At 47.2% G+C, this 13,109-nt stretch overlaps 1 protein-coding gene across 1 annotated transcript in view; it reads right to left on the reverse strand.

Annotated features, from left to right (window-relative positions):
• The window catches only part of WDFY4 (WDFY family member 4), a 174,189-nt gene that overhangs the window by 9,156 nt on the left and 151,924 nt on the right, over nucleotides 1–13,109 (reverse strand). Inside the window, exons 52-55 of the mRNA XM_053387394.1 lie at nucleotides 10,718–10,865; nucleotides 9,360–9,517; nucleotides 5,980–6,138; nucleotides 2,141–2,320 (exon numbers count right to left, since the gene is read on the reverse strand). Coding sequence (XP_053243369.1) covers nucleotides 2,141–2,320; nucleotides 5,980–6,138; nucleotides 9,360–9,517; nucleotides 10,718–10,865 — 645 coding nt within the window. The remainder of the gene's footprint in view (nucleotides 1–2,140; nucleotides 2,321–5,979; nucleotides 6,139–9,359; nucleotides 9,518–10,717; nucleotides 10,866–13,109) is intronic.

Consider the following 13,109-nt stretch of genomic DNA (forward strand, 5'->3'; position numbering starts at 1 on the left):
ATTCTGAACTGATAAAGTTAGAAGCAGCCTTGCAAGGATCATCTAATTCACCACCTGCGATGCAGGAATCTCAGCTAAAGCATCCAACCTCTGCTTAAAAACCAACAAGGAAGGAAAGTCCACCACCTCTGAAGGGAGACTGCTCCACTTTCAAACAGTTCTTAGTGCCAAGAAGTTCTTCCTGATGTTTAGTTGGAATCTCCTTTCTTGTAACTTGAAGCCATCGGTTCAAGTCCTACCCTCCCGAGCAGGAGGAAACAAGCTTGTTTCCTCTTCTGTGTGACAGCCCTTGAGATACTTGGAGATGGACCATAAAGAAGGCTGATCGCCGAAGAATTGATGCTTTTGAATTCTGGTGCTGGAGGAGACTCCTGAGAGTCCCATGGACTGCAAGAACATCAAACCTATCCATTCTGAAGGAGATCAGCCCTGAGTGCTCACTGGAAGGACAGATCGTGAAGCTGAGGCTCCAATACTTTGGCCACCTCATGAGAAGAGAAGACTCCCTAGAAAAGACCCTGATGTTGGGAAAGATGGAGGGCACAAGGAGAAGGGGACAACAGAGGACGAGATGGTTGGACAGTGTTCTCGAAGCTACCAGCATGAGTTTGACCAAACTGTGAGAGGCAGTGGAAGACAGGAGTGCCTGGCGTGCTCTGGTCCATGGGGTCACGAAGAGTCGGACATGACTAAATGACTAAACAACAACATGATCATATCTCCTCTCAGTCTCCTCTTTTCTGGGCTCAGCATACCCAGCTCCTTCAAGCGCTCCTTATAAGGTCTGGCTTCTAGACCCTCCATCATCTTGGTCACCCTCCTCTGCACACATCCCAGCTTGTCAACATCCTTCTTAAACTGTGATGCCAAGAACTGGACACAAGAATTCTAGATCAGATGGACCAATGGGATTTTCCATCTTTGAACACTTTTTATGGTCTTGCCTTTTTCAACTGTTTTAGGTGTGGCAGCTATTTCGTGCTACGCCAAGCTCCCAACGGGAGCCCATTTGTGACTGGCATCCGCCATCCCAGAAGTTTGGTGACCACTAGGCTACTCTATCAATTCTTTGCCAGCTAGTTGCCTGTTCAGAATCCTCTCCGCACAACTTTTCTCCCATGAGGTGTTAAATGCATTCTGCATTTAAGCCACCATAAGGGGAAATAAGCTGAGGCTCCAATACTTTGGCCACCTCATGAGAAGACTCCCTGGAAAAGACCTTGATGTTGGGAAAGTTGGAGGGCACAAGGAGAAGGGGACGACAGAGGATGAGATGGTTAGACAGTGTTCTCGAAGCTACCAGCATGAGTTTGACTAAACTGCGGGAGGCAGTGGAAGACAGGAGTGCCTGGTGTGCTATGGTCCATGGGGTCACGAAGAGTCGGACACGACTAAACAACAAGGGGAAATAGCCATGGAGAGGAAGATTTGGAGCACAGAAGCAGTGGTTGAAGCAAACTACGCTGCTTCTCCAATCCCAATGGGTTTTCCGGTTCAAGGTGTGGCGTCGAGAAGCTTAGACACACCTCTGCAAATAGGACATTTAGTTTAGCCCTACATTTAGTGCTGCGCCTGTGTGAGCGGATTATCAGAGAGGAACATCACAAGACCAGAAGAGGTCATTTCAAGCTAGCTAGCTCAGTTGGTTAGAGTGCAGTGCTGATAACACCAAGGTTGCAGGCTGGATTCCCATACGGGACAGCTGCACATCCCTAGAAGACCCTCAGCAGTCCCCTTCAAACTTGGCAGTTCTATGATTCTCCTCTCAGTAAGAAACAGGCTGGCACAGGCATGGCCCTTGGCCCAGAGAAGATTCTGGTTTTCTCAGACACAAAAAATGCATGCGGAGAGGGTCACCTGTAACCAAACAGAAGCGAAAAAGCCTGGAGGCCGAATCCAGCACAGAGAGAACAGCCTGTAACAATTCCCCTCCTCCCCCTCCTCCTGCCTCAGCTCTGTCTCCGAGGCTGCTTTTAGTGCCCCCTCTCAGCATTAAGGATACTATTAGAAACCTCTGTAAAAAGATGAAAAATCAATCTGTCGCGTCTCAAGATGGTTTCTTGCAGGGAAGGGCACCCATTAAGTCGTCATGAAATGTTCATGGACGTGTCAGGAGGATGATGATAAATGAATATCTTACCGTTGAATCATTGATGGCAACAGCCGAGAGGCAGGCCTCGTGGCCCGGAAGCTGGGCGATGGGTGTCAGCTGGTTCAGGTCCCAGATGATACAGGATCTGTCGGCGGATCCGCTCACGATGATGCTGTAGGAGGTGGAGGCAGCCAAGCAGGTCACAGGCTGCGTGTGCCCGTACAAAGGCTGGGAGACGAAACAAGCAGAGACCACAACCAAGGGAGACACTAATTTAGTACCAAGCCACAAGGCATCCTTCAGTTTACAAAGACAAATGGTCTGTTCCGCAGGGAGAGAGAATTCTTCAGCAGAGAACGGGCAGCATTCTTTAATGCAGGGAGCAGAGAAGCCGGTATAAAGGGTTTCGGAGATTTGAGAAACAACCCCAGAGCAACTAGATACCTGCCCCAGCAATTTCCTGAGAGGGAATCAAGACCATTCTAAGTGTGTTGGAAGAGAGAGCTCCTTGCCGCCGTCCTTAACTGGGAGACATGTCCTAATTCACAGCAAAATAATTTCCCCTGCCGTGTCAGTAATGAGACATGATATGAGCAGACACCATACATCTGCCTGGCACCGCTACAATTCAGAGCGAGGGGTTTCTGTGTTTTGGGGGGGGGGTTAAAATCATTTGATATAGCATTCTCTTAGAACCACAGCGCTACAAACACACCAGTAAACCCGACCTGCCTGTGATGCATGGAATAATGTGGAACAATGCTGTTAAATTAAACGCTGCAGATGTTCAGTCTGTGGCTTCCATTGTGTTATGTACTGAGCTGAATCCTAGAACAATAGGATCCAGAATGCAACAGTCTGAATGGTCTGCAGGAGCCACCCAATCCAGCTCCAGGTGGAAGTGAATCAGCGACCTGATTGGCCTTGCAGGAGCAGCCAATCAGGCGCCTGGATGAAGTGAATCAGCAACCTGATTGGCCTGCATGAGCAGCCAATCAGGCTTATGGAGGAGGTGAATCCGCAACCTGATTGGCCTACAGGAACAGCCCGGAATTAGCCAATCAGGCGGGGACCATTGTGTAAATAATGTATATATAGCTAGACGTTTTGGGGAAAGTTTCATTCATTGCTGCTATGAGCTGAATAAAGAGCATGAAATTCATACTCGACTCCGAGTATATTTCACATATTTATTCCATAGTTTGGGCCAAATGACACCAGGCACCGAATTCTGTGCCGTTTCTCCCTTAAGGCTTAAAAAGATGCAGCTGTTGAGGCTGTAAAGGTAAAGGGACCCCTGACCATTAGGTCCAGTCGTGGCCAACTCTGGGGTTGTGGCGCTCATCTCGCTTTATTGGCCGAGGGAGCCGGCGTTTGTCTGCAGACAGCTTCTGGGTCATGTGGCCAGCATGAGTAAGCCGCTTCTGGCGAACCAGAGCCGTGCATGGAAACGCCATTTACCTTCCCACTGGTGCGGTACCTATTTATCTACTTGCACTTTGGCGTGCTTTCAAACTGCTAGGTGGGCAGGAGCAGGGACCGAGCAACGGGAGCTCACCCTGTCGCGGGGATTCGAACCGCCGACCTTCTGATTGGCAAGTCCTAGGCTCTGTGGTTTAACCCACAGCACCACCCGCGTCCCAATGTTGAGGCTGTAGCCTGAAGCAGAAGACCTGAAGGAGAAGATAGAGTTGCCTGTACCAGCAGTCTCAGCTAGTGAGCCATGGCTCCCAGGGGAACCTTGAACTATCGTCACAGGAGCCATGGGTGGGGAAATACCAATTTTCCTCTACTTCAATTTCTCCACTTCTATACTTCTACCTGCCTAGTCACCTGTATTTCCTCGAGGGTGAAGAATTGACCACCTAGTGGGGGGAAAGCTCTAAAAAGTGATTCAAAGTGCACTTTGCATTTTCTTTCCGTTAGTATACTTTTTCAGACTATCTTATTATTATTTGTTTGTGTGTTGGCTTCTTATTTAATTTTATTATTATTATTTTGTTTTGACAAAGTAATAAACACACATAAATAAGAATAAAAATGTGCACCCTAACACCGAGACCATTCCATTGTAACTATCCAAACTCCCAAAATTTCAACACCACTTGCGATGGTTTGAGCCCTTTCCGTTTTAACAGTACAAATTCTACAAACACCCTCTATATCTCCTCAGAATCATTTCTCCTGCATAGTCCCCATTGTGCCTTAATGGCACATGTTAATTTATCATTAATAGTTATATCCCACACCTCTTTATATCATTATTTCATTTTATATTCTGCTTGCCTCTTCCACTTCCTAGCTATCATAATTCGTGCAGCTGTCAATAAATCTGTGAGCAAGTCCTTCATAGCCTGCAAACCTTCCACCCCATGGTAAATTGATAATAATGCTACCTCTGGATTTTTGGTCAGCCTTATTATTATTATTATTATTATTATTATTATTATCCTTTAATTTCAGTTTCATTTTCCCCCCGACTTACAAAAACAACATGACTCATAATTTTTATTTTTATTAAAATAAAAAAAGCCTTTTCAAAGCCCAGAGAAGCACAAAGCATCGTCACAGTTCGATGACATATTCCAGCTAGGCAAAAGCTCTTGAGGAAGGTGGAAGAGGGTCAGTGGTTTGGCCACATTTAACCCCTGGAACCCGGGTTCCCCACCGAGACCCAAAAGTGTGGGTGGCAATCCAGGACTCTGGTCATTTTAGGCTTTCTACCATTTGTGCCCATCACCTCCTGGCAAACAGAAGGGGAAGAAATAGAGGCAGTAAGAGATTTTACTTTCTTGGGCTCCATGATAACTGCTGATGGTGACAGCAGTCACGAAATTAAAAGACCCCTGCCTCTTGGGAGAAAAGCAATGACAAACCTAGACAGCATCTTAAAAAGCAGAGACATCACCTTGCCAACAAAGGTCCGTATAGTTAAAGCCATGGTTTTCCCAGTAGTGATGTATGGAAGTGAGAGCTGGACCATAAAGAAGGCAGATCGCTGAAGAATTGATGCTTTTGAATTCTGGTGCTGGAGGAGACTCTTGAGAGTCCCATGGACTGCAAGAAGATCAAACCTATCCATTCTGAAGGAAATCAGCCCTGAGTGCTCACTGGAAGGACAGATCCTGAAGCTGAGGCTCCAATACTTTGGCCACCTCATGAGAAGAGAAGACTCCCTGGAAAAGACCCTGATGTTGGGAAAGATGGAGGGCACAAGGAGAAGGGGACGACAGAGGACGAGATGGTTGGACAGTGTTCTCGAAGCTACCAGCATGAATTTGACCAAACTGCGGGAGGCAGTGGAAGACAGGAGTGCCTGGCGTGCTCTGGTCCATGGGGTCACGAAGAGTCGGACACGACTAAACGACTAAACAACAACAACAACCACCATTTGTGCAACAGTCCCACAAAGCCCTCCATTTTACAGCAACAAAAATGACAGGAGCATGCAGAAGAAATCCAAAATCCATTCCCCAGAGATCTCCAAAACACTGCACTAAAAACGACTTTAACATGCTTTGTTTGACAGCTAATTTAATACAAGGACTCATTGAATAGCCAGGTCTCTTGTAGCACTGTACTGCAGAAAGACTGGAGCACTGTACTGCAGAAAGACTGGAGAGTATGTTATTTTAGAGTTATGGGTTTTCAATAATTCTGATTTCACATGTACGATGCACTTTGTGCAAACGAAGGGTTAGGGAACCTTTGCCGTTGAGTGTTTTAATTCCTCATCATCCTCATTATTTTGTCAGTACAGATACTTTGTTGGAGAGGGGCAGTATCTCCTGCCTTCCCAAGAGTCAACCAATCTCTCACCATACAACACCAAGTGCCCTTGAGCCTAATCATTTTGCCTCCTGGAAATGTGAACTCGGATGTCATACCTGCTTCAGGTTTAAGCAAGCGTCTCCATCTCTAGCCACGGACAGCTCCCAGACGCACAACGCAGAGCTGCTTCCAGCGGTGATGAGTGTCGTTGGTGTGGGGCACACAGCACAGAGGCAAACCCCCCAATCAGCTGTGATTTCAAATGTGCTCACCTTCTACATACAAAGAGAGAAAAATACACATCCATGCAAGCAGGAACAAAGTAAAAGATCCATGCAAGCAAGCAGTCCAAGAAATTCAGAAAGTCGGCCTGCATCAGCACCGACCTGTTTAATATTATTTCCCCCTGTTAGTATGATATTATGAACGTAAATAGTAGGACCAGTGCCAGATTTACGTATCAGCTAAACAAGCTACAGCTTTGGGCCCCACTCTCTTGGCCCCCCCTCCCAAATATAGTAAAGGGACCCCTGACCATTGGGTCCAGTCGTGGCCAACTCTTCCCGCCGGAGCGGTACCTCTTTATCTTTTGATGTGCCTATTTAGCACTTTGATGTGCTTTCAAACTGCTAGGTTGGCAGGAGCTGGGACCGAGCAACGGGAGCTCACCCCGTCACGGGGATTCGAACCACCGATCTTCTGATCGGCAAGCTCTAGGCTCTGTGGTTTAACCCACAGCGCCACCCACGTCCCCCTCCAAAATATACTCCTTCTTAATTGTATTTCACTATTAATATACTTCTTCTTAACTATATTTCAGTTCAACAATTACTTTGATAAAATCCATATTTTGTTATGTGCAAATGGCTTAAGATACCTATTAGGTCCATAAATTACCATATAGCATTTAGTCCACACAAAAAAACAGAGAGAATTTGTTGTTGACAAAGGACAGCTGGACATATAAAGGGCCCCGTTACCTTCAGTAGCTTAGGGCCTCATCAAACCTAAATCCAGACCTGAGTAGGACGTCCATCTACACTATCAAAACCATTCCTTAACCCTTCCTTAATGTTAAAAACCATGTGTGTAGAGACGCCCTCTTTTAATTCTGCAACCAGAATATTTTTTTTGTGGAGTATAGATTAACTAATGGGATAATTTTGCTGTATACAAGTTCAAAATGCTTAATTCTTTTTTTTAAGACACCCCCCAACACTTCAGGAAATGACAGTATTGTTTAAAACAAATGGTTGAATTGTTATTGTTATTTTTGAAAATCCGTTCCTGTGAGCTGAGGCCTACCATTTGCCCCATACAAATCCTGCATGTTCTTTTGCTTCAGTGATCTCTACAGGTTTGCTTACTCCCTGTTGGAGCCAAGATCACAAGGCAATCTCTAATGACAGGCGACTGAGGCAGCATAGACCCTTAAATAATATCATGTTTTAATTATCGTATTTTTCGCCCTATAGGATGCACTTTCCCCCCTCCAAAAATGAAGGGGAAATGTGTATGTGTACTATAGGGCGAATGCTGAGGTGCACACCGACCCCTCTCGCTCTCCAGGCTTCAGGAAGCTCTCCGCAAGCCGTGGGAGCCCGGAGCGAAGTCGCGCAGTTCTCCCACGGCTTGCGGAGAGCTGCCTGCATATTGAAGCCTGGGGTGTGCCGGGGGGGGGGGAAATAATTTTTTCCCTTTATTTCCCCCCCAAAAAACTAGGTGCACCCTATGGGCCGGTGCGCCCTATGGGGCGAAAAATACGGTATATTGAACTTGCAAATGTTCCAAGTTCTTTACACATGGCATTTTATGATCCTTAAAACAACCCCATGACAACCTCTCCCCCATATTGCTGAGGCTGAGAGGCAAACTATTATTATTATTATTATTATTATTATTATTATTATTATTATTATTATGTGACCTGCAAGAAAATGTTGCTGAGGAGTGCTCTGGTTCAGGGTTCCAACCAGTCAGTCATGCCCTTTCCCAGATACTCCATTGCATTTTCTCTCTTCCTCTCTACCACTTATGTTTGGTGGCTACCAAACATACCTAGTCCTCATTGCACCTTAGTGTCCCCCCAATGTTTTGTTTGTTTTGTACTTCTGCAAAACTTGGGGCTCCCCCCAGCCTGTTGGCGCCTGCCTCTTGGGTTTGGGCCCTGCTATTTTGTCTACCTAAGGAGCAGCACTCAGAGAACGTTGACAATTAGTATACAAAATTTGCTTGCATTTGTTTTTGTGGGCTGCCTTTCCACAAAAAGGCCTTCAAAGTGACTTCAGAGAGAAAGAGAGAGAACCCAACACAACTACGATATTTGTAAAACGTCAATTGAAGCTAAAAATATACCAAGCAGCAGAACATTACAACAATAAATACTAAAGAGTAAAGGTAAAGGGACCCCTGACCATTAGGTCCAGTCATGGCTGACTCTGGGATTGCGGCGCTCATCTCGCTTTATTGGCCGAGGGAACTGGCGTACAGCTTCCGGGTCATGTGGCCGGCATGACTAAGCCGCTTCTGGCGAACCAGAGCAGCACCCGGAAATGCCATATACCTTCCCACCAGAGTGGTACCTATTTATCTACTTGCACTTGATGTGCTTTCAAACTGCTAGGTTGGCAGGAGCAGGGACCAAGCAACGGGAGCTCACCCTGTCACGGGGATTCGAACCGCCAACCTTCTGATCGGCAAGCCCTAGGCTCTGTGGTTTAACCCACAGCGCCACCTGCGTCCCTAAATACTAAAGAGGCAGAATAGCAAAAGATAAATCAGTCAAGGCCAATGGGAGGGTAGATTAGAACATCTCAGGTGGCTGAAGAAATGTCCCTGGTAGGGGAGCCAACTTAACTTTTTGTGGGGTCAAGGGGGATGCCACAAACTGGGTGCCACTGCTGGAAAGTCCCTAGTTCTGTGCTGAGATGTGAATTGTCCCCTTGTGGACTCCCTCTGATATTGGTCGGTTCTGCTGGCTAATTATGATGGTGGCTACATAACCTAGTAGTTACGATCTACCTGCCAGTTTGCCCCAGTCTGGCACCAGTTAAGGGGCACGGTGCGTATTTAAAAGGGAGGGTGACTCCTGAACCCAACCGGCAAGCAATGGTTTCTGCCAGGGAGCTGGGGACTGTCTGAGGATTCTGAGCTCTAATGCCAACCCAGTTTACACAATATCCATTCCATGGGAATACCAGTAAATTTAATAGCATAGAATACAGATTCTAAAAATGCAATAGCAGCCCTGGTGTGATGTCAAGAAATGAGATAAGAGTGTCAACTGAATACAATATTACAAAGGCATAGTTTTTGTTGTTCAGTTCCATTATTGATGTCAGATGATCTGCAAGCTGATTCTACCAACTTATTCGATACACGTTGCCAGCCCATCTCTCACTGCTTGCAACTATTGGCCACATGACCACTCAAACAGCCCAGGGACATAATTTTGAATGTTTCTTGCAGCCATACCCAGAAACACATTGCTGATTACCTTGTCTGACCCGGAAGCAGCTAGGCAGCAGGTGAAGTCATCAAAACCCCAGCAAAACACTTTATTCCACTGTGGGGGGATCAAAATTTTGTTTTTCCCCACGGCGAAAGTTCCCTTTTCAGTACATACAATGTGACCCACAGGTCCTTGAGGTGCCTCTGTATAGGGAAGAAGAAAAGGAAGTAACTCTTTTGATGAATCTGCCTTTAAAAGGAGAGAGGGAAATCCAAGTGGCTCATTCCCAAAGGTCAAGAAGGGAATGGAAGAAAAGGGAAGAGGAGAGATATCGTATTTTTTGCTCTATAGGACGCACCTTTTCCCTCCAAAAATGAAGGGGAAATGTGTGTGCCTCCTATGGAGCGAATGCAGGCTCCTTGGCTTCAGTGATAGCAACGGGAAGCCTCTGAAGCACAGAGGGAGCGCTCCCTCCACGCTCCGGAGGCTTCGCGTTGCTTTCGCTGAAGCCTGGAGAGTGACAGGGGTCGGTGTGCACCGACCCCTCCCGCTCTCCAGGCTTCAGGCAGCTATCCGCAAGCCTTCGGAGCGCAGCAGGAGTTCCCCCCGCACTCCGAAGGCTTGCGGATAGCAGCCTGAAGCCTGAAGCCCAGGGAGCGCAGCGCCAACTCCCTCTGCGCTCCCCGGGCTTCAGGCAGCTCTCCCCAAGCCTTCGGAGCACGCCCCTAGCCCGCAAGCTCTGGGAGTGGCGGCAACACTGCGCGCAACCTTGCCACCACTCCCGGACCTGTTCTGTGGGCTGGGGATGGGGGAAGCTCGGGCTTCCCCTGCCCAAGCCCCGCGGCTAAAAGCGAAGCCAAGACAGTGAGCGAGATCCATCCCGCTCGCTGTCCTGGCTTCTGCCAAAGCCGTGCGCAGCCTCTCCTGGCTGGAGAGGTTGCGCGCGGCTAAAATAATTTTTATTTCCCCCCCTTAAAAACTAGGTGCACCCTATAGTCCGGTGCGCCCTATGGAGCGAAAAATACGGTACTGGTTCAGAATGAAGTAGTAAACTATAAATGCTCTTCTCTAGTTGGTACATTTGCCTGACTTACTCCTTTGGCTGATGATAATAGGAGCTGTTCCCTAGCAGCTCCCTGCATCAGTTCGTTCTCTGCCTGATGGATGGAGCCAGTCAGGTCTTCCCTTTGCCATTATGCAATTCCTGGGAGACAAACAGTGGAGCCTCTCAGTCGCTTTTGGTCCCTTGGTCACTGGGCGGGTCCAGAGTTTTTAACTTTTAGATCTGCTCATAGGGAACCTGATCCCATCGAACAAATGTTCATTGAGTCTCAGCAATGGCCATCATCAGGTGCTCTTCCACCCCACCCCACCCCGCTCTAAAGTCCCCAAACAATCTGTACCTTTGACAGCAACCGACGAAGGCTTCAGATTACGCAGGTTGTTGAGTGTTGGAGGCAACTGACTAGCGGTTTGAGAGAAGAGTATGCTTTCTCTGCTCATTGAATGCTTCCCCAAGGTATTTCTGGCTGGGTGTGGTTTGCTGAAAAGCTGTGAAGAAGAAAAAGTAGCAAAAAAATACTTCCGCATTATTATATTATATTATATTATATTTACATACCCCGCCCGTCTGGCTGGGTTTCCCCAGTGTCTCTGGAAGGCTCCCAACAGAATATTAAAAACACGATAAAACATCAAACATTAAAAACTTCCCTAAGATGTTTTCTAAAAGTCAGGTAGTTGTTTTTTCCCTTGACATCTGATGGGAGGGCATTCCATAGGGTGGGCGCCACTACTGAGAAGGCCCTCTGCCTGGTTCCCTGTAACCTTACTTCTCGCAGGGAGGGAACCATCAGAAGGCCCTCAGAGCTGAACAATGGGGGTGGAGACGTTCCTTCAGGGCTGAGGCAGTTCAGGACTTTAAAGGTCAGCACCAACACTTTGAATTGTGCTCGGAAACGTACTGGGAGCCAATGCAGGTCTTTCAGGACTGTGTTATATGGTCTCGGTGGCCATTCCCAGTCACCAGTCTAGCTGCAGCATTCTGGATTAGTTGTAGTTTCTGGGTCACCTTCAAAGGTAGCCCCATATAGAGCTCGTTGCAGTAGTCCAAGCAGGAGATAACCAGAGTATGCACCACTCTTGTGAGCAAGTCTGCGGGCAGGTAGGATCTCAGCCTGCAGACCAGATGGAGCTGGTAGACAGCCGCCCTGGACATAGAATTGACCTGTGCCTCCATGGACAGCTGTGAGTCCAGAATGACTCCCAGGCTGCGCACTTGGTCCTTCAGGGGCACAGTTACCCCATTCAGGACCAGGAAGTCCTCCACACCTGCCTGCCCCCTGTCCCCCCAAAACAGCATTTCTGTCTTGTCAGGATTCAACCTCAATCTGTTAGCCACCATCCATCCTCCAACTGCCTCCAGACACATTGCACAAATGTACCTATCTAAGTCAGCTTATGCACACTCTATACAAATCATTGTCCTCTTTGGTTCTTATTTTCCAGGTGTGTGATGCATTTTCTTCCTTTTGGCAATGTATAAGTAGCCATTTTTTGGGGGGGGGGGCTGTTCCCAAGTCTCAGGGCTGCTGAGAAACAATGACACTCTTCAACAGGATTTTCCCCACTGTGGAAGGCGATATACAAAGCAAAGCCCTTCCGGATGACAAGGATGTGCAAACATGCGTCAGTACGATTCAACTTTTGTTGGCACTTTCTTCCGGTATTTTTGATTCTGTTGCAATTTTGCACAAGCCTTCCTTCTATTGCTTTCTCCTATGCTCGCTTAAAAAGCAGAGACATCACCTTACCAACAAAGGTCTGTATAGTTAAAGCCATGGTTTTTCCAGTAGTGATGTATGGAAGTGAGAGCTGGACCATAAAGAAGGCGGATCGCCGAAGAATTGATGCTTTTGAATTATGGTGCTGGAGGAAACTCTTGAGAGTCCCATGGACTGCAAGAAGATCAAACCTCCCCATTCTGAAGGAAATCAGCCCTGAGTGCTCACTGGAAGGACAGATCGTGAAGCTGAGGCTCCAATACTTTGGCCACCTCATGAGAAGAGAAGACTCCCTGGAAAAGACCCTGATGTTGGGAAAGATTGAGGGCACAAGGAGAAGGGGCCGACAGAGGATGAGATGGTTGGACAGTATTCTCAAAGCTACAAACATGAGTCTGACCAAACTGCGGGAGGCAGTGGAAGTCAGGAGTGCCTGGCGTGCTCTGGTCCATGGGGTCACAAAGAATCAGACACGACTAAACGACTAAACAACAACAAATGCTCACAGTGCACAACAAATCATATTAATATTCTATCAGGTGCTATTAACTTGCGAAAGGCGGGATAAATGTGCCACAGGGAAGGAAGGAAGGAAAACATCCCGACTCTCGCCACTCAGAACAGGATTGCTTTTCAGAGCTGAGTGCTTAGTCATAAAATGGGCCAGACCCCAAGACTGGATGCATGAAGCAAACACATTTTCAAAATGATCAACAGAGGGCAGCTGAAGTCAAGGCAGCCCTATAACGGAAAGGCTCAGTTTGACATATTCCTCCTTTCCTGTTTCTAATCTGTGTTAGGGCGGTTCACAGCATAAAAGCATAATATAAAATCTCAAAATACATAATAAAAACAAGAACAATAATTCCCTCCTCCCCAACACATTTTTAAAGGGCACTGGATGTGAAACAGGCAAAGGCTTAGTTAAAAAGGGACTGTTATTATGCTTCTCATCCTAAGAGTGTTTCCTTGGAAGCAGATTTCGCTGGTTTTCCATGGTGCGCAGTGGGAT

Source organism: Podarcis raffonei, chromosome 5 (genome assembly GCF_027172205.1).
Source record: "Podarcis raffonei isolate rPodRaf1 chromosome 5, rPodRaf1.pri, whole genome shotgun sequence".
Taxonomy (NCBI): domain Eukaryota; kingdom Metazoa; phylum Chordata; class Lepidosauria; order Squamata; family Lacertidae; genus Podarcis; species Podarcis raffonei.